The 20,960-nt window shown below is 47.9% G+C and overlaps 2 protein-coding genes across 11 annotated transcripts in view; one reads left to right on the top strand and one right to left on the bottom strand.

Moving 5' to 3' along the window:
- The window catches only part of TRIM72 (tripartite motif containing 72), a 30,595-nt gene extending 10,539 nt beyond the window's left edge, over window positions 1-20,056 (bottom strand). The window contains exons 1-4 of one of the 7 annotated variants that reach the window (XM_084632133.1): window positions 19,489-20,056; window positions 4,802-4,869; window positions 2,281-2,474; window positions 313-524 (exon numbers count right to left, since the gene is read on the bottom strand). The gene's annotated coding sequence lies outside the window, so the exon portion shown is untranslated. Of the gene's footprint in view, window positions 1-312; window positions 544-2,280; window positions 2,475-4,801; window positions 4,870-10,090; window positions 10,157-12,381; window positions 14,045-19,488 lie in introns of those variants that run through there. The other 6 variants (XM_084632134.1, XM_084632131.1, XM_084632136.1 and 3 more) reach the window with 6 other exon arrangements.
- Window positions 7,810-20,960, top strand: part of LOC311522656 (uncharacterized protein) — a 64,770-nt gene continuing 51,619 nt past the window's right edge. For 2 of the 4 annotated variants that reach the window (XR_014712174.1, XM_084632110.1), the window contains exon 1: window positions 7,811-10,235. Coding sequence is in view for 3 of the 4 variants with exons in the window: in XM_084632110.1 (XP_084488236.1) it covers window positions 9,944-10,235 (292 nt within the window). In the remaining variant the exon portion in view is untranslated. Of the gene's footprint in view, window positions 10,236-20,960 lie in introns of all 4 variants that reach the window. The other 2 variants (XM_084632112.1, XM_084632111.1) reach the window with 2 other exon arrangements.

The raw sequence follows: 20,960 nt of genomic DNA, 5'->3' as shown, positions 1-20,960 counted from the left end.
CACTACAGCAGGAGTGCTGGAACATCCCCCTGCCCCACCTGTTCCCCTGAGGCCCCAAGCCCTGCCTGCCCAGCCTCTCTCCCAGGCCCTGCCCCTTGCTCCACCTCTTCCCCCAAAGGACAGTGCAACTGAGGCCAGGGGGAAGCAGGAGCTTTGAATGCGTCTCCATGACTAAGTGAGGTCTTGAGGAGGAATTGATAGTGCAGCCTGGCGAGGACGGAAGGATCAGAACTGGAGTCCTGAGCTCCCTGTAATGACCCTGGATGCAGCCCCTCTGACAGCCTGCATCTATCTCCCCTAAAACTCTTTCACCTGGTTTTTGTGGCTGTCCTCCAGCGCCTGGTAGAGCCACCCTGCAGTCCCTGTTCCAGCTCAGGACGAGTTCACACAGCTTCCGCATCGTCTCTGGATTTGTACTCCCAGATTTAACGTTTGAGTATTGCTAGTCATCTAGAGTGCCGCCGTATAATTTATTCAGAACACTGCCTGCTGCAGTCACCCGCTGGCTCAGCTGTTCTTAGTGCCTGTGAACAAAATGCATATCTGAGGAGAAGAGAGAGAATGAACTGGGGTTTTTTAACATGTTTGCTAATATAAAATCTTCCCTAATGAGTTTCACCACAGCACCTTGCAGTCTGGATATTGAGAGATTGCTCATCCAGTGTCAAAATGCAGCCACCTCTGGGGTGAGGTATGGCAGCAGTACTGTACAACATGTGGACTAGAGAAGACATTAATAGCGATTTCACCATCTGATTTCTTTGCTTCTGAGAGGAGAAACTGGCCTGTGTGACAGAAGAACTGGATTTAAAAACTGGCGTCTCAGACAGAGCCCCCAGTTTTAAGAGAAAAGGAAGTGTCAAAGCTGCTGAACTGGGAGAATTCACTCCACACTGAGGTGTCCTAAAGATGTTAATGGAGCCTGTTCCCACCCTGTGATCTGCTCCTGAGAAAATCCATGATCAAGAGAGAGCAAGGAAGATCTTATAATGAGGCTCGGAAGGATTAGATTTTCATTCAATAAAAGTGGATTTCATTGCACACATACAAACTGACAAAAACCTGTTTCCATTGATGATAATAGAAATTTACAGGCAGGGAAAGTAAGAAAATGCTGCTTGAGAACGTATTAGGGTCCGAATCCAGTGATTCAGACTTCTGAATGGGCCTGGTCTCAAATGGACTAGCAAATGAACAGTAAAAAACAGGGATGTCAGACTATTTACTTTGTATCTTTTGATGTGTGATATTGACAATTTGTGTTTTAACACTCTGAAAAGCTTTCCCTTTTCAAATCTCAGCGTCTCTTGTCACTAAATAATTGTCCAACCCCTCCCCCGTAATTTCATGCAACTGAAGGACAAGGACAAGGAGTAATGGTCTCAAGTTGCAGTGGGGGAGGTTTAGGTTGGATATTAGGAAAAACTTTTTCACTAGGAGGGTGGTGAAACACTGGAATGCGTTGCCTAGGGAGGTGGTGGAATCTCCTTCCTTAGAAGTTTTTAAGGTCAGGCTTGACAAAGCCCTGGCTGGGATGATTTAATTGCTTAATTGTCCTGCTTTTGAGCAGGGGGTTGGACTAGATGACCTCCTGAGGTCCCTTCCAACCCTGATATTCTATGATTCTATGAAAATTTAAGTCAGTAAAAACCTAAAAAAGTTTAAAAGAAAACCGATATCTGTTGAAATGATAAAAGAAATAAAAACTGGATTCTGCCAAGCCTATTCATAACACACTGGGTAATGTGTGTCTGTGCTCTCCTGCCCTCTGCTGGTAGGAATCAGAGCTGCTCAAATGTGTACCATAGACTCTGTACACTTTACAGCTAGTTGGGGGAGGGGGGGCTTTACTCCGGGGGTTCAGGGCCTGGGTTTTGGTAGCAGGAGGATGTGAGCTCTATCCCTGTGGGCATTGTACAGTTTCAAGCAGAAGGCTAGCAGGGATGTTGTGGTTGGCCACAGCTTTATGGCAATAATCTTGAGTTCCAAGCTCTTAGAGGATATTTCCAATCTTGCTCCTCTCCTCTCCCACCTAATTGCCAGACCCCTCACATGGTTCCTGCCTCATGACAGGTGCTGGCTCGGGGCTGCCTGCACAAACATCTCCCTTCGCCGGGCTGAGTCTGCTCTGACAACATCATCATCATCGTGACAAATCCCAAAGGGACGCAGCCTCCCCACGGATCGAACGCCATCTGGATCAGCCATGCAGGATACCAGAACCACCCTTTTGCAAGGTTTCATTGGTCATTTTCACCTCAGTGGCACAGAAACCCTTACCTGGTCTGATGACAACCTCCCAGATCAGCTTCCCATCGTTTTTCTCCATCAGGCTGAGCTCCAGCTCTTCCTAGACATCCTTGGTGTGGGTTTCTTGGCCGGCCAAGGAGCTTCTGCATGTGTATTCAGACATGGTAGTTCCCACAGGGAAAACAGAGACCATATGAGGAAGGACCCCTCCTGAGCAAGCAGGGCTGGGTAAGGGGGTAAGGCATGTTAGTCAGAGCTAATAGGGGATGTTTGGGTCCCGCAAAGATTCTCCAGCCAGCCCCCATCTATGTGAATATATTGAAATGTTCGTCCTCCATCACTTCCTCCTCCTCCACTACTAGAAGTATTATTTATTGTTTGCATTACCAACCACCTCCTGGGAAGGCACGGCCAGGGCAACACACAGACCCCTTTGCCCCTCCTCCCCCAGGTCCCCCTTCCCAGAGCGGCGCGGGGGCAGGGCAGGCAGGCAGGCAGGGAGCCTGCCCTGCCCCTGGTGCATGCCGGGACGGAGCCGCTCTAGGTAAATGCTGGGGGGGGGCCTACGGGGAGCTGACGGGCCACAGAAAATAACCCCGCAGGCCGCGTGTTTGAGACCTCTGGGTTAAAGCCTGCTTATTGCTTTGCCCCACCCAGAGGGTCAGAGTCCAGACTGTTGATTGCTGTTTGCCCAAGCCAGGCTGTCTGGACCAATGACTGCTTGCTGTTCTTTCCGATGATTGCAATCAGCTGTGAAGAGACAGCAAGGCCTCCCTCTGAGCCTGAGAGGGAAAGGACCATTACAAGCACCCATTAACCCTTAACCAGGGGGCAGGGCTACTCAGGGAGAACAGGGGTTTAAGAAACCAGCTCTTAAGCGACCAGAGGAGCTAGCAAATACAGAGCTTTGCAAGGGAGTTTAGAGAACCAAATGCATCTGATTAACATTCTCTAAACTTAGGCCAATAAACTCTCCCACCCCCCAAAAACCCACACAAAACAAAAGCAAAAAAAGCGGCAGGAGTAAAAAGCATGCAGGCAGAAGTCTAGCAGCGGAGTGGGGGCTATGCAGTTTATTGCACTGAATGCAGCATGTGCCTTGTAGGCAGATGGCATGTGTGTTCAGGGAGCTGATGGCCTTCAGGCTCTTGAGACCAGAGTGGCTGAATTGGAGGAGCTAAGGGCAACAGAGAGGTGCGTAGATGAGACTTTGTGGGACACAATAGAACGGTCCCACCCCCAAGTCTGACAGCTTCTGTGCTGTTGAGGAGGATGAAAGTCTTGGGGAAAGAGAACATCAAACTGGAGCGGAGGGAAATGATCCCACAGTTGAGACCCTCCTTCACATGATGTCAGGGTATCCTCTTGCACTAAGAGGGGAGGGTATCCCAGTTATGAGGAAGAGACAGGTAATAGTAATGGGGGATTGGATCATTAGAAATATAGATTTCTGGGTTTGTGATGATTGGGACAACTGCATGGTGAATTACCGGTGGGTGTGAAGGTTGCAGCTCTCTTAAGACATCTAGACAGTCTTTTGTGCAGTGCTGGGGAAGAGCTGGTGGTCATGGTACATGTAGGTTCCAGTGGCTTAGGGAATGGTAGGAATAGAAATTCTGGAGGCCAAATTTAGGCTGCTAGTGTTAGGGGCAAATTCCTAAAGCTATGTTTGTAAGGCTATTAGTATTATGATTTATTATGTTTGCATGGAACCCATTTTGTTATCTAAAATGGAGGACTTGGTCATGTGATCAGGAGGGCAGTTGGAGTGTTTTCATAGAATCATAGAATCATAGAATATCAGGGTTGGAAGGGACCCCAGAAGGTCATCTAGTCCAACCCCCTGCTCGAAGCAGGACCAATTCCCAGTTAAATCATCCCAGCCAACTAAGTCATCCCAGGAGGGCTTTGTCAAGCCTGACCTTAAAAACCTCTAAGGAAGGAGATTCTACCACCTCCCTAGGTAACGCATTCCAGTGTTTCACCACCCTCTTAGTGAAAAAGTTTTTCCTAATATCCAATCTAAACCTCCCCCACTGCAACTTGAGACCATTACTCCTCGTTCTGTCATCTGCTACCATTGAGAACAGTCTAGAGCCATCCTCTTTGGAACCCCCTTTCAGGTAGTTGAAAGCAGCTATCAAATCCCCCCTCGTTCTTCTCTTCTGCAGGCTAAACAATCCCAGCTCCCTCAGCCTCTCCTCATAAGTCATGTGTTCTAGACCCCTAATCATTTTTGTTGCCCTTCGCTGGACTCTCTCCAATTTATCCACATCCTTCTTGAAGTCCAATGGTCAGTAGTGGCCCAAGCAGTAAACAAGTTCCAGTTTTCACTGGATTTTCCCATGGATTCTGTGGAACACCCTGCTGTCCTCTCGTCAGCCTGCCGCCCTGTCATCTGGAGCCAGTGAGAAGGACAAGTCATCGAGGGGTCTCCTCTGAGTCCCTCTCCTGAGGCTCTGTACGAGCCAAAGGATCGAGGTCCTGAGTGACCATCAGAAGGGTTTCAGAGTAGCAGCCATCAGAAGGGTGACATTGTATGTTTACTTACCTTGTGTGCTCCATGGGGGTCTAGTTTGGGTCTTGGCTTCAGGCCACAGATGTTCTGAGTTACTGTACCTATAGAGAGAATAAGTTTCTGTTATTGTTTTATGCATTTTTCCCGTTCCTATCTAGGTACCTCAGTTTCCCCCAAATAAACCCAATTTCTTTGGTTTCTATACACCTGATTCCACTTGCCTCATCCCAGCAGAGGGAGGGGAAGGGAGGTTACATCAGGAGGACTAGCTTGGCTGCCAACCAGGTGATCGATACTGGAGCTCGCAGTAAAGGACTGTGGACCTATATTTTAGTGGGGGGTTCCCTGCAGCCTTTCTCTATTTTATTCCTTGACCTAACACTAGGTAAGAGATTGAAGTCCAGGACCTCCAAGGTAGCGTTCTCGGAGATGCTCCCAGTCCCACGCGCAGGGCCGGTTAGACGGGCAGAGCCACGTGGTCTCAATGCCAGGATGAGACGATGGTGTAGGGAGGAGGGGTTTAGGTTTAACACCTTCCTTCTTCACTTTTTCCACACCAGTCATGATTTTACAGCCCCCAGGCCAGCCCCTGATTGGACAATCCAGCCTCCCGTTATGCAAATAAGCCCCCCCCCATCTTCTGAGGCTAACGAGGGCCCAGGTGACCCCGTGGGGCGAGGGACCTCAGAATGTCCCTGAGGTGACAGTTAAACTGACACAACGGACTCACCCCGGGGAGCTGAGCTGGGCGGGGTGGGGGGTTGAGAGGAGCCAGGAAGGGATTTTTTTTGGGGGGTGGGACCCCCAGGGGAGTGGCAGTTCTAAAGGGTCCAGGAGGAGGGTCAGCTGAGAAGGGCAATGGGGACGGTGGAGGGATTCAAGCACAAGATTGGTGGGGTGGGTTATTTGGTTGGGGGGCACAGGGGGACAGTTCAGGGGGGCTGAGGGGCAGGACTCCAGGGGAGTGAGGGGCTGGAGGGGGCAGTTTGGGAGGTCTGAGAGGCAGTTTGGGGGCAATTTAGAGGCAGCTCAGGGGGGCTGAGGGGCAAGATTCCAGAGGGGAGTGAGGGGCTGGAGGGGGCAATGGGGGGGGGATTGAGGGGCAGGAGGGGAGCAGAGTGTGTTTGAGAGGCTCATGTGGGGGAGTCAGGAGAGGCCAGGAGATGGGAGGGGGCAGAGTTTGAGGATCACTGAGGAGATTTGGGGGGGGGGGTCACAGTTCAGGGGGTTGGCGGGGGAGGGGCAGTTCTGGGTGTCTCTCCCCCCAGGTGGGGCTGTGGGACACAAAGAGGCATCACTAACCAGCAGGGACTTTCCCGGCTGCTGGGAGGCTTCCCAGCCCCAAACCCTGGGGGCGGGAATGGACACAGGGGTTGGACATTTTCCTCTCTCCCCTGAGATGGAGATGGGGCCTTTCCCTGGCCGGGCTGGGCTCCTTGGGGCTCCAGCGGGGCTCCAGCAGGGCCCAGCTCAAGCCTTTCCCAGGCCCCCGGCCCTGGGGGCTGCCACTGCCCCCTGCAGCCTGTCCCATCAGCCCAGCAGGGCCCCTCTGCCTCGGGTGTGTGAGGGGGGACTCTCATAACGGGGCTGTTTACTCTGCAGCCTCAGCCCCTGCTGAGTCCCTGCCCCAGGGGAGCTGCTGCCCCACACCCCTCAGGCCGAGCTGCGGGGGGAGCCCTGAGCAGCCGGCGAGAGGGAGCCGGCTGAGACCGTAGGCGAGATGGAGCTCCCAGGTGAGATGCAGGCGGGGCATGAGTGCGGGAGGGAGGGAGGAATTAATGGATACCTAGGAAGAGACAATCAGCTTGCACAAAAATCGATAGAAGCGGTACTAGGAAAAGGCACTTGTATTCTGGGGAAAGAGTTTCCAGATAGGGAGTTACACAAGTATTGCCAAAGGGGGGTGAATTCACACCTTGCCTTATGCTGGTATAACTTCCCATAAATATATATATATATATATAAGCCCTTAGAGAGGTGTGTCTGCCTGGCACAAAATATTGAAACATGGAGGCAGGTATCTTGGCATCTTTCTCAGTGCTGGTCCCCCTAGATCCAGAGAAGGCGCTGGCATTGGGAAGGGCCCCACAGCCCTTTACTTCCTGTGCTTTCACAGGCAGAGCATCAGGGAGGAACAGGCGTTTCCTGGTGGGGGCTGTAGGGGAGCCAGGTGCACATTGCATAGCTGACCTGGGTGGATGCTGGGGCCTTGGGGGTATCTGGTCTCTCAAGCCCTTCTTCTCAGCATGTATCACACACAGGGGGCGCTGTGTGCCGGGGCAGTGCGTGTGGCGGCACTGCGGCCCCTACAGTTGTCATTGTATTTAAAAGCCCCGTGTAGGTCACTATCCGGCACTCTGAGCTGCCCTGTGTATATGGCCAGGGCCTATTGACCTGGGCAAGGGAAGATCAAGCAGTCGGCACAGATTAGGCCCTTATGGGGTAAATGGCCAGTTTATTCCTCCCCCCGCAGGCTAAGAAGCTCTGGGCTGATGGGACAAAGGGGGAAATGAGGAACAAGCAGCCACCAAAGGGCCAGTTCCTTCCCTTGGGGAAATTGCAGCCATGGGGGGAGGGCGGAGAATGGGGAAGTGACATCAGTCCCGTTTCCACCCTGTGTCCCAGTCACACAGAATGCTCAAGGGATAGGTAATAAGACTGAAAATATCATCTTGCCTCTATATAAATCCATGGGACGCCCGTATCTTGAATACTGCGTGCAGATGTGGTCGCCCCATCTCAAAAAATGTATTGGAATTGGAAACGGTTCAGAAAAGGGAAACAAAAATTATTAGGGGTCTGGAATGGCTGCCATATGAGGATAGATTAATAAGACTGGGACTTTTTAGTTTGGAAAAAAGACGACTAAGGGGGGATATGATAGAGGTCTATAAAATCATGACTGCTGTGGAGACAGTAAATAAGGAAGTGTTATTTACTCCTTCTCATAACATAAGAACTGGGCAGCAGGTTTAAAACAAAAAAAGGAAGTATTTTTTCCACACAACGCACAGTCAACCTGTGGAACTCCTTGTGAAAGCCAAGACTATAACAGGGTTCAAAAAAGAACTAGATAAATTCATGGAGGATAGGTCCATCAATGGCTATTAGCCAGGATGGACAGGGATTGTGTCCCTAGCCTCTTTTTGCCAGAAGCTGGGAATGGATGACAGGGGATGGGTCACTTAATGATTACTTGTTCTGTTCATTCCCTCTGGGGCATCTGATATTAGCCACTGTTGGAAGATGGGATACTGGGCTAGATGGACCTTTGGTGTGACCCAGTATGGCTATTCCCAGAGCTGGAATGACTGGGGATTAATAGGGATAACAGCTTTTCTAGTGCCCCCTTCCCCAAAGCTGAGGGAGGGAGGGATTCCAGCTCTGTGAACAACAGATGGGCAGGGGTATTGGAAGTTGAAATCCCTGTTGGAACAGAGTTAAGGATGTAATGTGGTCTGTGCTGTATGGTGTCAGGGTTGGTGGTGAAGTGTGTCTCGTGGTACAGGAGTCTGTTAGATGCCATGGCTTTTCATGTCCTTGATTTGGAGGTTTTGTGTTAGGCCTGGTACATCATCAGCTAGCTTAACTGATACGCAACATAGTGCTTTTCTGTATGACTGTGTGTGTGTGTTGTGTCTGTAGATGGGTAACATAAAGAGCACCAATATGCAGTATAGTTCATAAATGTGCAGATTCAAGCAGGTGCACTGCAAAAAGATTCCTGTTTGCAGCTCAACATGCCCTAAAATATCTACCAAAACCTCCAGCTTTCTCCTGACAACTTTTGCAGTGCTGCTGTGTGTGTCAATACCAAACTGGAGGCAGTGGGAGCAGGATATGATTGAATTAAATATTACAATATGTAACCTGAGGGGTGTTGTTCCGACCGGGTTAGTTGTTTTCATATTTATTAACAGTAAAAACCTCTATTTTTGAAATTCCCCTGAGGCTGCTGCAGAATCCCCAGTCCCCTGTACCAGACAGCCTCAGAAACCATGGTGCCTTGCTAGAGAATTTAGGCTGAGCTCGCTGAGGAGAACACGTGGCCGTGATCGGAATCAACACATTGGGAAGAGAGCAGATTGACAAAAGAAGTAACTCTGCCACGTTTGCTCCTGGAGGAAAAGGGCAGTTTTAGGGGATTTTTTAGTGCATTAAATACAAAAACAAAGAATCCAGTCAGTACAGATTTTTCCACTGACCCCTGCCTTATTCAACATACTGGCTGCACAATGGGGTGCTCTGACATAGATCCCAAGGGTCAGATTTTGCCCTTCCAAGGGGCACAGCCCAGAAGTCACAGTCCTTGGGGTGATAGGGCAATGACGGCTTAAACAAATTTTGCACCCTCCCAATTCTGGGCTGCCCAGGGGCTGAAACAGCTTATGGCATAATTTAGGTCCATGGAGCTGCTCTAAGTTATGGCCTCCCCAGCCTTGATTCCAGCATGACCCCTACTCAGCTTTTATGAATTTACTATATTCTCCCCTGGCCAGCTAAGGGGTTTATGGTCCCCAGACACTCGTAGGGTGACCAGATGTCCTGATATTAACAGGACCGCCCTGATATTAGGGGCTTTGTCTTATGCACTCAACTATCTCCCCCCCCTTGCCCCAAAAATCAGGTGTCCCAATTTTTCACACCTGCTATCTGGTCACCCTATACACTGGTGGCAGCATATAGGGGCCCACAGAAACCTTCTCCAGCACTTAAGTCCTTCCTTAATATACAGTCTAGGGCCCAGACTCTCAAAGGTATTTAGGCACCTAACTCTCATTGAAATCAGTAGGAACTAGGCACTTAAATGCCTTTGTGAATCTCCTACCTTACCAAGTGCCATTCGAGAAGATGCCATGTTAAACAGGCCCATGGATTTTAATATTTGGGTGTCTCAGATTAATGGGAATAACGACTCAGATCCCGACATTAAACACAGAGTTCGCAAACACATTCTCGGGCCACATAGAGCAATAACCAGGAAGTGCAGGAGGCAGGATAGGGCAGGGTGAAGGGAGTGTACTGTTACTGTGCACGGAAGCTGGATTCTCAAGCCCTTCCTGCTTCTCTGACGAGCAAGCGCTTCCTGCTCCCTGTCCTATGTGCAGCAGCAGTTTTCTGACTCTGTCTCTGCTGTTCTTGGCAGTTTGATGTGCCTTTGTCTGAGGTGGTAGCATGGCGAGGAAAGCCCTGGAAGAGCTGGAAAAGGCACAGCTGCAGAGTGTCAAGGGCAAATGGAGTGGAATCCAGCGGCAGGCGGGATATTACAAGCCCACCGACCAGAGCAGACGAGAGAAAGCAGATGCCAGCGCCCCCACTGACCTGAAGATCAGCTCCTACGGGAAGGACTATGGAGCAGAGGTGCTGAGAATCGAGGCACAGGGACCCACGTCGGAGATACTCATTCCCACACCGACAGCTGGTACGGAAGGAGCCAGAGAGAGAATAGCTCCCAGCAGGGTCAGAGGTACTGGAACAATTTGTATAGTGGGGGTACTGAGAGCCACTGAACCAAACTGTAAACCCTGGATAGAATGGAAGCCACAAGCCATGGGGTGTAGCAGCACCTCCAGCACCCTTAGCTCCAGCACCTATGAGCAGGGTCCCTGCAGCCTCCCTGCTTTCTGTTACACCCATCCACCTAGCTTGAGAAATAGATTCATAGATATTAAGGTCAGAAGGGACCATTATGATCATCTAGTCTGACCTCCTGCACAATGCAGGCCACAGAATCTCACCCACCCACTCCTGCGATAAACCTCTCACCTATGTCTGATCTATTGAAGTCCTCAAATCGTGGTTTAAAGACTTCAAGGTGCAGAGAATCCTCCAGCAAGTGACCCGTGCCCCATGCTACAGAGGAAGGCGAAAAATCTCCAGGGCCTCTTCCAATCTGCCCTGGAGGAAAATTCCTTCCTGACCCCAAATATGGCAATCAGCTGAACCCTGAGCATATGGGCAATATTCACCAGCCAGATACCCAGGAAAGAATTCTCTGTAGCAACTCAGATCCCACCCCATCTAACATCCCATCACAGGCCATTGGGCCTATTTACCGTAAATATTTAAAGATCAATTAATTGCCAAAATCATATTATCCCATCATACCATCTCCTCCATAAATTTATCAAGTTTAATCTTAAAGCCAGATAGATCTTTTGCCCCCACTGCTTCCCTTGGAAGGCTATTCCAAAACTTTACTCCTCTGATGGTTAGAAATCTTCATCTAATTTCAAGTCTAAACTTCCCGATGACCAGTTTATATCCATTTGTTCTTGTGTCCACACTGGTGCTGAGCTTAAATAATTCCTCTCCCTCTCCGGTATTTATCCCTCTGATATATTTATAGAAAGTATCATATCTCCCTCAACCTTCTTTTGGTTAGGCTGAACAAGCCAAGCTCCTTGAGTCTCCTTTCATAAGACAGGTTTTCCACTCCTCAGGTCATCCTAGTAACCCTTCTCTGTACCTGTTCCAGTTTGAATTAATCCTTCTTAAACATGGGAGACCAGAACTGCACACAGTATTCCAGGTGAGGTCTCACCAGTGCCTTGTATAATGGTACTAAAACCTAGAAGTCTATTTCCTTCCCTACTCAGATGAAGTCCATCCTGAGAGAACTGTCCTCTGTCCATGAATGCCCCCCAGTGGCCATACATCCCAAAGCCCTCCTTATAGCACCACTGCCTGAGCCATCTGTTGATAGTCATAATCTTGTCACACCTTTGTTGCCCTTCTCTAGGAACAGGCAGAACCCCACTAAAGATCACCTGAGCCTCGATTTCCTTAAGCGTCTTCCCCAGCCTAGCATAGTCTCCCTTGATATGTTCCAGCGAGAATCTAGCCGTATCATTTGTTCCCACATGAAGGATAATTAGGGGATTCTTTCCTGCTCCCTTTAGGATCCTTTTCAACCTCAGGTCTACATCCCGTATCTTAGCACCTGGCAGACAGCACACCCTTCTGTTTTCTGGATCAGCTCTGGTTACAGGCCTGTCTATTCTTCTCAGTAAAGAGTCCCCGATCATGTAGACCTGCCTTTTCCTGGTGACCATGCTATTCTCCAGTCTATCCCCTGTTCCCTCTGGCTGCAAGTTCTTTCTATTCCTATTCTCTCTTGTAATGCTCTTCAACCCATCCTGTATCCTCCTGGGACTCATATTTAGTGTAGCTTCCATTGACTCTTCCCCTTTTCCTATAGGACTAGTTGCTCTTCTCTTCTTCCTCGCCCTGCCACCCTCAGTGATCACCTGCTGAGCCCCTTCTTCATTTTCCAACTCTGCAAACCTATTCTTGAGCTCTTTTTCTCCTTCACTAGCCCGTCTGTTCCTCTGCCTGGTTCTCTTAGTCACATGCTTCCACTGTCCACTTTTCCTCACCCAACAGTCTCCCCTCAGAATTCTTCAGTCCTGCTTCTATCTGCAAGTCTGAGCTTTTCCCTTCAGCTGCCTCATGTCTTTGCTCCATAATCCACTCGAACCCCCTTCTAAACTCAACCAGATTTTCCACCTGCATCTCCAATCCTCGGATCTTTTCCTCCATCAGCTCTATCAGACGGCATTTGATGCAGACAAAACTCTTACCAGGTAGCCCCTCGAGGATCATATACATACCGCAGCTTCCACATCCAGTCATCTTCATTGTGTCTTCCACTACATGGGTCACTCCCTCTGCTGCCTCTGTATCTGTCATAGCCTTCCCACCTAAATCCTGTTAATCTGGGAAACACAAACCACCGCAAAACACCACCACTCACAGCAAAAACAAACCCCACACAAGTACCACAATACGAACTCCCCTTTCAAACTCCCACTGAAACGCCCCTGTTTACAGCTCTGTTTGCTGGCTCCTGTGCCGGTGCAGCTGTCTGAATGAAAGGTTTCAGAGTAACAGCCGTATTAGTCTGTATTTGCAAAAAGAAAAGGAGTACGACCTTTCCCCTCTACTGGGAAGCGTTAGAAGTGCTTGGAGTTGGCAGCAGGGAGCCAGGAGATTACATCTGGGGGAAACCTGATTTCACACATTCTAGTAAATATCACAGAAGATGAGAGATTGGCCCAAATGAGATTCTGTGAGTGAATCTAAATCCTGACATCCCATCTCAGTTATTCCTCAGTCCTTACTTAGGCAAAGCTCACAGTGAGGTCACTAAGTAACAGCTGAATAAACCTCTCTGGCCTGGACCCCATGTGTTTAAAATACTTCCTCATCCACCCACCCCTGCTGAGGAGACAGCTTTCACATTAATTTTCTCTGCTTCCCTCGGATCCTCCCATGGAGCCCAGTTTACCTGCTGCTGATTTGCTCTTGTTTAAGAGCTTGTGACAGCTCCCCTCTGTAGAGCCAGGTTCCCTCTCCCTTCTATAGGGAACTACTGATTTATTTTAATAACATTTTGCAGAGCACGAACAGTGAAGCGACAATGCCAGAGCACAGTGCACTAGGGACTCCCTCCTTGCCACCAATCCACCCTCCCTCAGGTCTGGATTAATCACAGTAAAAACCAAAGGAGGAAAGAGAATGGATTCTGGATCCCAGAGCAAGGGGGAGGGTCCCCCTGGGCAGGTTACCTTGGAATTTGTTTACATGCAAACTTGCAGGAGTTTAACTAAACTGATTTATTTAAACCACTTGGCTGCCCCACTTCCCAGACAGCAGTTCTAAGGCTCTGTCTACACAGTCCATGGCAGTGCTTTAATGTGGGCTGTGTAGTTGGGATCTATCACTGGGAAAGAGCTCTCCCGGTGGTATAAAAACCCCCACCACCGTGAGGAGGATAGCTCTCCCAGCGATCGAGCGCTGTCTATACTGCCACTTTGCAGCACTGAATCTTTTATCGCTCAGGGGGATATTTTTTCACACCCCTGAGCGACAAACATTTCAGCGCTGAAAGTGGCTGTGAAGACGTACCCTAAGAAACCATAAACCGATGAGCCTGTGTTACGCTGGGTGTTTTGTGTTGATCGGTGCAGATGATGAATGAGGGGTGTGTGCTATGGTGAGGGAGGGGCTGTGTGTTTGGGGTTATTTTGCATGCTGGTTGTGTTGCTGTGTGAGAGGTGGTGTTGTTTTGTGTCTGGGGTTTGTGCTGGGGAATCTGTGCTGCGATTGCTCTGTGGAGTTTATGTTGATCTGAGCATGTGTTGAATGAGAAGGGGTGTGTGTATGGCGCTGGGCTTTGGGTGGGCTACAGTTCTCTTCATTGCCGTTCTCCAGTGCCTTAAAAAATCCCAACTCCCATAGAAAAGCAGCTTGAGACCCAGAATTAAGTCTTTAAGGATTTTCAGCAAGGATTGCACTGGGTTAACTTCCCCACCTTGAAATCCCCAAATATCCCAAAAGGAATGAATTTAAGTACCCCCTTTATAAAATCTTTATGATAAAGAAACATAAATAATAAAACAAATAATAACTTAGTTTTTATAACATAACATGGCTATTTGATAATCCACATACATTATCTTCACAGTTATACATAAACATAAATAAAGAAAACAAATTAAATCGAAACAGGCCAGTGCTCACAGAAACACAGCGAGGAGAAACTCCGAGTTCCCAAAACTTAGGTTGAGTTCACCTGAGCCTTAGGCTAAGTCTACACTGCAGAGTTCAAGGGCTCCCACAGCAGTGCTTTGATGTGTGAGAGTGGTCCCAGGCAAGCACTGGGAGAGAGCTCTCCCAGCGCTCCTGGTAATCCACCTCCACGAGGGGAATAGCTCAGACCACTGGGAGTGCGGCTCCCAGCACTCTGAGCCTGTCCACGCTGGCGCTTTACAGTGCTCAGGGGGGTGATCTTTCACACCTCTGAGCCTGCAAGCTAGAGCCCTATAAAATGTAAGTGCAGACAAGCCCTTAGATCACCAAATGTATACAATCTGCTGAGTCAAAAACATCTTCCCTCCATCTGCTTGTAGCAATCTTCTCCTGGAATCCATGCAGCCTCTTCCTCTTCTGAAATCACTGTTAGCCAGTCAGCAAACTGCAACTTATGTGTGCAGACCAGGCCTAGATACTTACAAAGCACAAGCCACTTGTAAGGTGGTTGAGGGTCTCTCCCCGTCCATCAGGGTGGGCTACAATCCCTCCGGGAGCAACTCAGTTCAGGGGGAAATTAGTAAGCGGTTAATGGCTCTGGCCTGTAGCCAAGCTGAGCAACACAGCAGTTCAGGGGAAATCAGCTCTCTGGTGGGAGCAACAGCCAAACCCGTCTGGAATCCTAGCTCAGGCGGGCGCCAGACAAATGCAGGCCTCCTGGCCTAAAGATGCGGAAGCGGCCAACCCTAGGGGTGGGGTGACCGGGGCAGGGGGACACATGCCCGCCCACTCCACTGTGTCCCAGCACAGGGATCTAACAGTGGCGGAGCTGTCCGCCACTGGGTCAGTGGGGAATTCTGGCCACAACATGCTGGCCAGCCTGTAGACAGTAACAAAGCTGAACCCTATTCGGCTTCCCTGGGCTTCTTCCTACACTCCCAGTCAGGGGGTACCTGGGTTCCAGGGTCATCGTTCATTTCGCTGGGGTTCATCTCATAGATGGCAAGTGGCAGCTCCTCAGGTCCCCAGTGCCTGGCAGTTGCAATGGTCTCTCTAGGTCTCTGGCGCTGTGGCAGTCTCCGTCAGCTCCAAACTCCAGCAGTGGGGAAGAGACGTCCTGCTCTTCTGTTAGCTCTCCTCCAACTGAGCTAGAGGGCCTATCCTTTATAGTTCCAGTTCCTGTCCCGCCCTGCTGGAAGCAGTGTGGTGGCCACAGGTGTCCCAACTCTACCCACCAGGGGGTGGTCACGGGTCTCTCCCCATCTGTCAGGGTGGGAGAACATGCCACCTTGCTACACCCCACCCTCAAGTCCAGCCCCTACTCTCTTGGGCTGGTATGGTCCCCCTCCCCCATCTACCTTTGCATTCTCCTTAACTGCACTATGTTACACGGTAAATGCAAACAGTTGAAGGGCGAGGTACCACCTCATTAGCCTCGCATTAGTGTCTTTCATAGTCTGCAGCCACTTGAGGGGGGCATGATCCATGACCACAACAAAGGAGACCCCCAGGAGGTAATACCGAAAGGCCTCCCCAGCCCATTTAATTGCCAGGGCCTCCTTCTTGATGGTTGAATAGTTGCGTTCCCGGGGAAAGAGCTTCTGACTAATGTAAAAGGACGGGGTGTTCCCTTCCATTGCGGGTCTGAGAGAGGACAGCCTCGTGCCCCACTGCCAAGGCATCGGTCTGAACCACACATCTATGAGAGAAATCATGGCTATAACTCACTGGTTCATGGCAGAGATGGTCCTTTAGCATCTGGAATGCTTTGGCACACTCGGGAAGCAGCTGACACATTGTGCCTGGTTGTTAGGATTTCTGTTGGGGGGTGGGGAGAGAACAATCGAGGTGAAGTTGGGGATGAAGTGGTGGTAACAGCCCACCAGCCCCCAAAATTGCCTCACTTGTTTCTTTTGTGGTCATTGTTCTTGAATGGTCTGGACCTTTCCAACTAGAGGACGAACCTTCCCCCGTCCCAGGACGTATCCCAAATAGATGATCTCCTGGTAGGCAATTTGACATTTCTTGGGGTTAGCCATCTGTCTTGTGGATCAGAGGGTCTGTAGGGGTGCTGGTTTGGGTGCTCTTCCCAGTAACAGTTATAGATCATTACATCATCCAGGTAGGCTGAGGCATATTCAAGGTGTGACTAGAGTGGGCGATCCATCAACCACTGGAAGGCTGCAGGGGCCCCATGGAGTCCGAAAGGCATGCGGGTGAACTGGTAGAGCCTGGTGGGGGCAGCCAATAGGGTCTTTTCCTTCGAGATCAGGTCCAGTGGGATCTGTCTGTATCCCTTTGTCAGGTCCAGGGTGGTAATAGAGCGTGCTTCGCCCATATGGTCAAGTTGGTCTATCCGGGGCATTGGGTAGGTTTCAAATTTAGAAATGGCACTAATTCTCTGGAAATCAGTGCAAACCTGGTAGGTCCCATCTGGTTTAGGGACCAGAACAATGGGGCTGTGCCACTAGCTTTGTGTCATTTCTGTGATCCCTAGCTCCAGCATTGCCTGCACCGCTTGTTCCATCACATCCTGCCGGTGGCGTGGGACGGGTGGTTTCACAAACTACCTCCCGAAGTGTGTGTGTGCAGGTGATGTGCTGGGCCTGCAGGATCTGCCCTGGTGTTGCCATGAATGTTCAGGAGAAGGCCTCCAGTAGACATCCTGCTTGCTTTTGCTGCTCAGGAGTGAGGGTTTCTCTGAGGAGGGGTTCCCCTTGTTTCATCGGAGTGGGGCCCTGGGGCCCTAACTCTGGGTCAGGGGGATATGGGGTTATTAGCAGACTTTCCTGCTCATGCCAGGCCTTCAAGAGGTTTACGTGATAGACCTGGCATTTCTACCGTTGCTCCGGAGTTTGAGGAGTTCAAACTGTCAGCCTGGTGACAAGGCCATGACGAAGTCATCCGCCAAGTGGGACCCGTTAATTATGGCAACGTTCTTCACGTTTATCTTTCTTAAAACATTCTCACTCTCATTCGCACAAACAAAGTATTACCTAGCTGCAGCATGGCATAAAAATCACTTTTAGTACCAGCTACTTCTAACACTAAAACTTTTTATCTCGTACAAGGTCTTTCATAGCATTCCATTCCTTTTAATTTACCTTTATCCTAACATCAGAAACTACAGCTAACCTTCGTGGCCAGTCTGAGGCCCACACATTAGCATTTTAATCAAAGGACTTACACTTAAACTAAATTAATCTTAAAACTTCATTCTATTACAATATTCATAATTCTTATACTAATCATTAGTATTATTCTTCAGTGGGTCATATCTTACATAATTATTTTAAAGCAATATACTGAGCTTGTGGTTGTAGTTTAACAAACATTTTCTTTATCCAGCAACACAGACGACACATTCCCACCAGCCAAATGCAACGTAATATTAATCCATCAGCAATGGATGAAACATAATAGACAAAATGCCCTTAGAAGTAGGGGACCAGCCTGTAAAGATATCGTACCAGTGATAGGCTGTTATTTTCTTTTTAGGTTTGGCAATTTTTAACATATCTCCATTTGCATGTAATATTTGAACAACGCGTTTCCCTGTGTCTTTTTGTCTTTGCTGTAAAAACCGAGTCACTTCTGTTTCTGCAAATAAGTGGCATGATTTTACTGATCAATCTAGGCCAAGGGTAACAGAAAAATTAATCAAAGCAGCAGTTACTGTGCTTTGTACCTTTTTATCTTTGGTAAATAGTAAGTATGGTTGCTAGTATATAGTCCGCTGGCATTGCATCTACATTCAGCCACTGGGGGTTGGCTAATGCTTCCATCTTCCCAAAACACATTTTCCCAGGATGCAACCCATACACATTGTCCATTTTATAACACACGCGTTACATTTTCAATTCATCCCAAACACATCTTCCTAATGATGTATTTATGCTACATGGTTCTGTAGTGACAGGCAAGAAAAAGCATACCCATTTTTGAGGGCTCCATTCTGTACACCCTCGAGTGTCTCATAATTTCTTCTTCCCAACCCACTGACCTACAACCCGGGGTTACCAAAAAAATCCCATGGTTAATTTTGGAAGTGGGCTTACTTTCCATATTTCTGCCTCTACAGACTGTTGGTGAGCAATTTTAATAATTGCACCCAATAGCAGATTAGGTTTTACCATACTAGAAACGTATTGCATCCATTCATATCTATAGATATTGAATGACAATCTTTTGCATTGTTTTAAAAGATGTGCTAGCACGCTAACATTTCCAGATACTACCCAAAACATTTCATGTTCACGTGTTGCTAAGCTAAGAATTCGCATTTCGGTACACCCTATGGCCAAGGCAGTTTTATTTTCTAGTTCTACTTGTATTATGTCTCGCTTTGCTCGGCCACCTGAGAGCTGATGTGTTTTTATCCATGCTTTCAAAATAGGAAGGGAGTAGGGTATACCTTCATCTTCTATTTCTGACACGTTTAGCCATGTCCAATCCATACCAATTTTTATTTCTACCAACAGGGGGTTTAACAGTACCTTTACTGGATTAATTTGGGTGATAAACAGTTTAGGTTTCTTTATTTTAACTGGGGTGCCCTTTTTAAATGTGTAGTCCCTGGTCCAGGTTTTAGTACATGTGTCCAGGAACCATAAATTTAAATTACCATTGGACAGTAGCCCGCAATTGCCGTTAACCTTGTTCCTGATTTAATGAGCCTGTCCCACTCGTATGGTAATTGTGAGTAGCTGGTGATCCACCTAGTATCCCCCCAAAAAACTTTTATCTCAACCCCTATTTTCCAGTGATTTTGTATTCCTGTAATATTTAGAAGGTGGACCTTAAGTCCCACCTCACCTTTCCAGGTGTACACACTGCTACTTCCTAGTGGTTTTAGAACCTGACTGGTGTTTTTATTATACAATTTTATAAGTATTACCGGATCACTTGGGGACCCATGACTGGTTAATAGAGAGTGAATTATTCCTTGCATATTGGTTCATGAGGAGGGCTGCATCTTCTCTCATGAACACTAGAGCTATCTTGGCACTGAAAATCTTCAAAAGCAGACAGAGCCAGATCTTACACTGCAATCTTATTTTCTGTGGAGTAAAATTGTGGTGGTTAAGCAGTGCCTTGTGTTTTAATTTCAGGGAGTTCTTTTCTGTAAAGAGAGTTCAAATGTGATTTATTATTTATGCAAACAGTTTAATTTGTGCAACACGTACCCATTTTGGCGTTCCGTCCTTCTTAATGTGGTATATCAGTGGGCAGAGGCGATCCACTATGGAATATGGTCCTGTCCATTTTGATTTTAATTAGTGGCCCCTTTTTTCCAGCTTCAGGTTCATTACTTGATTTCCTGTCTCCCACAATGCTGATTCACATGTTTCTGTTCTTGGATTTTATTATTCCTTTGTTTAATAGCCTGATTGACTCTGTACCGTAATGTAGTTTTATTTTCCTGTAGCTGTTTAAGCCATTGGAAGTAGTCATGCTGAGTAGCATTAAGAGGCTCCCCTGGACCCTTGTCTAGGTGACTGGGGTCGATCATTAGGCGTGTAGGTTGCCCAAACAGAATTTGGAATGGGTGTATTTTTGTTCGTAGTCTATTGCTAATGCGTATGGCCCCAAGAATTACTGGCAGTTTATCAGGCCAATCTTTACCTGTGTGGTTTAGTACTTTGCACAGTACCTCTTTAATAGTTTGGTTCATACGTTCCACCTGGCCTGACGACTGGGGTCGGTAAGGTATGTGGAACTTTTGTTTAACTCCTAATGCCTATATCATGGTTGTAAAAACTGCCCCTACGAAGGTTCCCCCATTGTCTGAGTCTCTGACTTCCAGGGTTTCGTATCTGCAAACTACTTCATTTAAAAAAACAAACAAACAAAACTTTTTGGCTACCGTATATGGGCAGATCTTTTCCTCCTCTCTCAGCTGGGTAATTTGCATCAACACAGATGTTGCTTTTTGGATCCAAAGCAATCACTAGCTCAGGGACTGGATTCTGTTTTAAAAGCATTAATTTCCACCAGCAAGTCAGAACTAGAGTTCTGATTATTTTCCACTTTCAACTTCTGCTTCAGGACACCCAGCAATCTGAAAAAGAAAACATAACCTATTATAAAAAGAAAAGGAGTACTTGTGGCACTACAGAGACTGCTCAAATAAATTGGTTAGTCTCTAAGGTACCACAAGTCCTCCTTTTCTTTTTGCGGATACAGACCAACACGGCTGCTACTCTATAACCTATTGTGGCTCTTTTTGGAGCCCTAATAGGATTTTAATTAAGTAATATGTTTTATTGACATTTCTCTTACCCCTTATACGGTGTATATGGTAAATTTCATGGGGGGGGGGAATGCACATTTCTTCCATAGTTAACTTCTATAACATTATATTAGCCATATTAATTTTAAAGTGTAACTGTTTAAAATTTTTATGTATCCTTATTCAAGTGACAGTGTGACTACTTAGAGCCATGTTAAGACTTAGTGTTTTTAACATTGCTTCCTTTGTACATTCCACCCATGCCCTTGCATCAGAGATGCACTGTCTTTTAACTTTTTATTCTTCTCCTGCAGTTCTTAGCTGCTATTTATTATTTAAAAAGGATCCAGAATCTCTCCCCATTCTTCGGGTTCTGGCTGCTTTGCCCACATCTTCTGGTCCTTATTTAAAAAGACTAAACTTTAT

The sequence above is a fragment of the Lepidochelys olivacea genome (assembly GCF_965140295.1).
Source record: "Lepidochelys olivacea isolate rLepOli2 genome assembly, chromosome: 6".
NCBI lineage: Eukaryota > Metazoa > Chordata > Testudines > Cheloniidae > Lepidochelys > Lepidochelys olivacea.
This window is presented reverse-complemented; position numbering and strand designations above follow the sequence as displayed.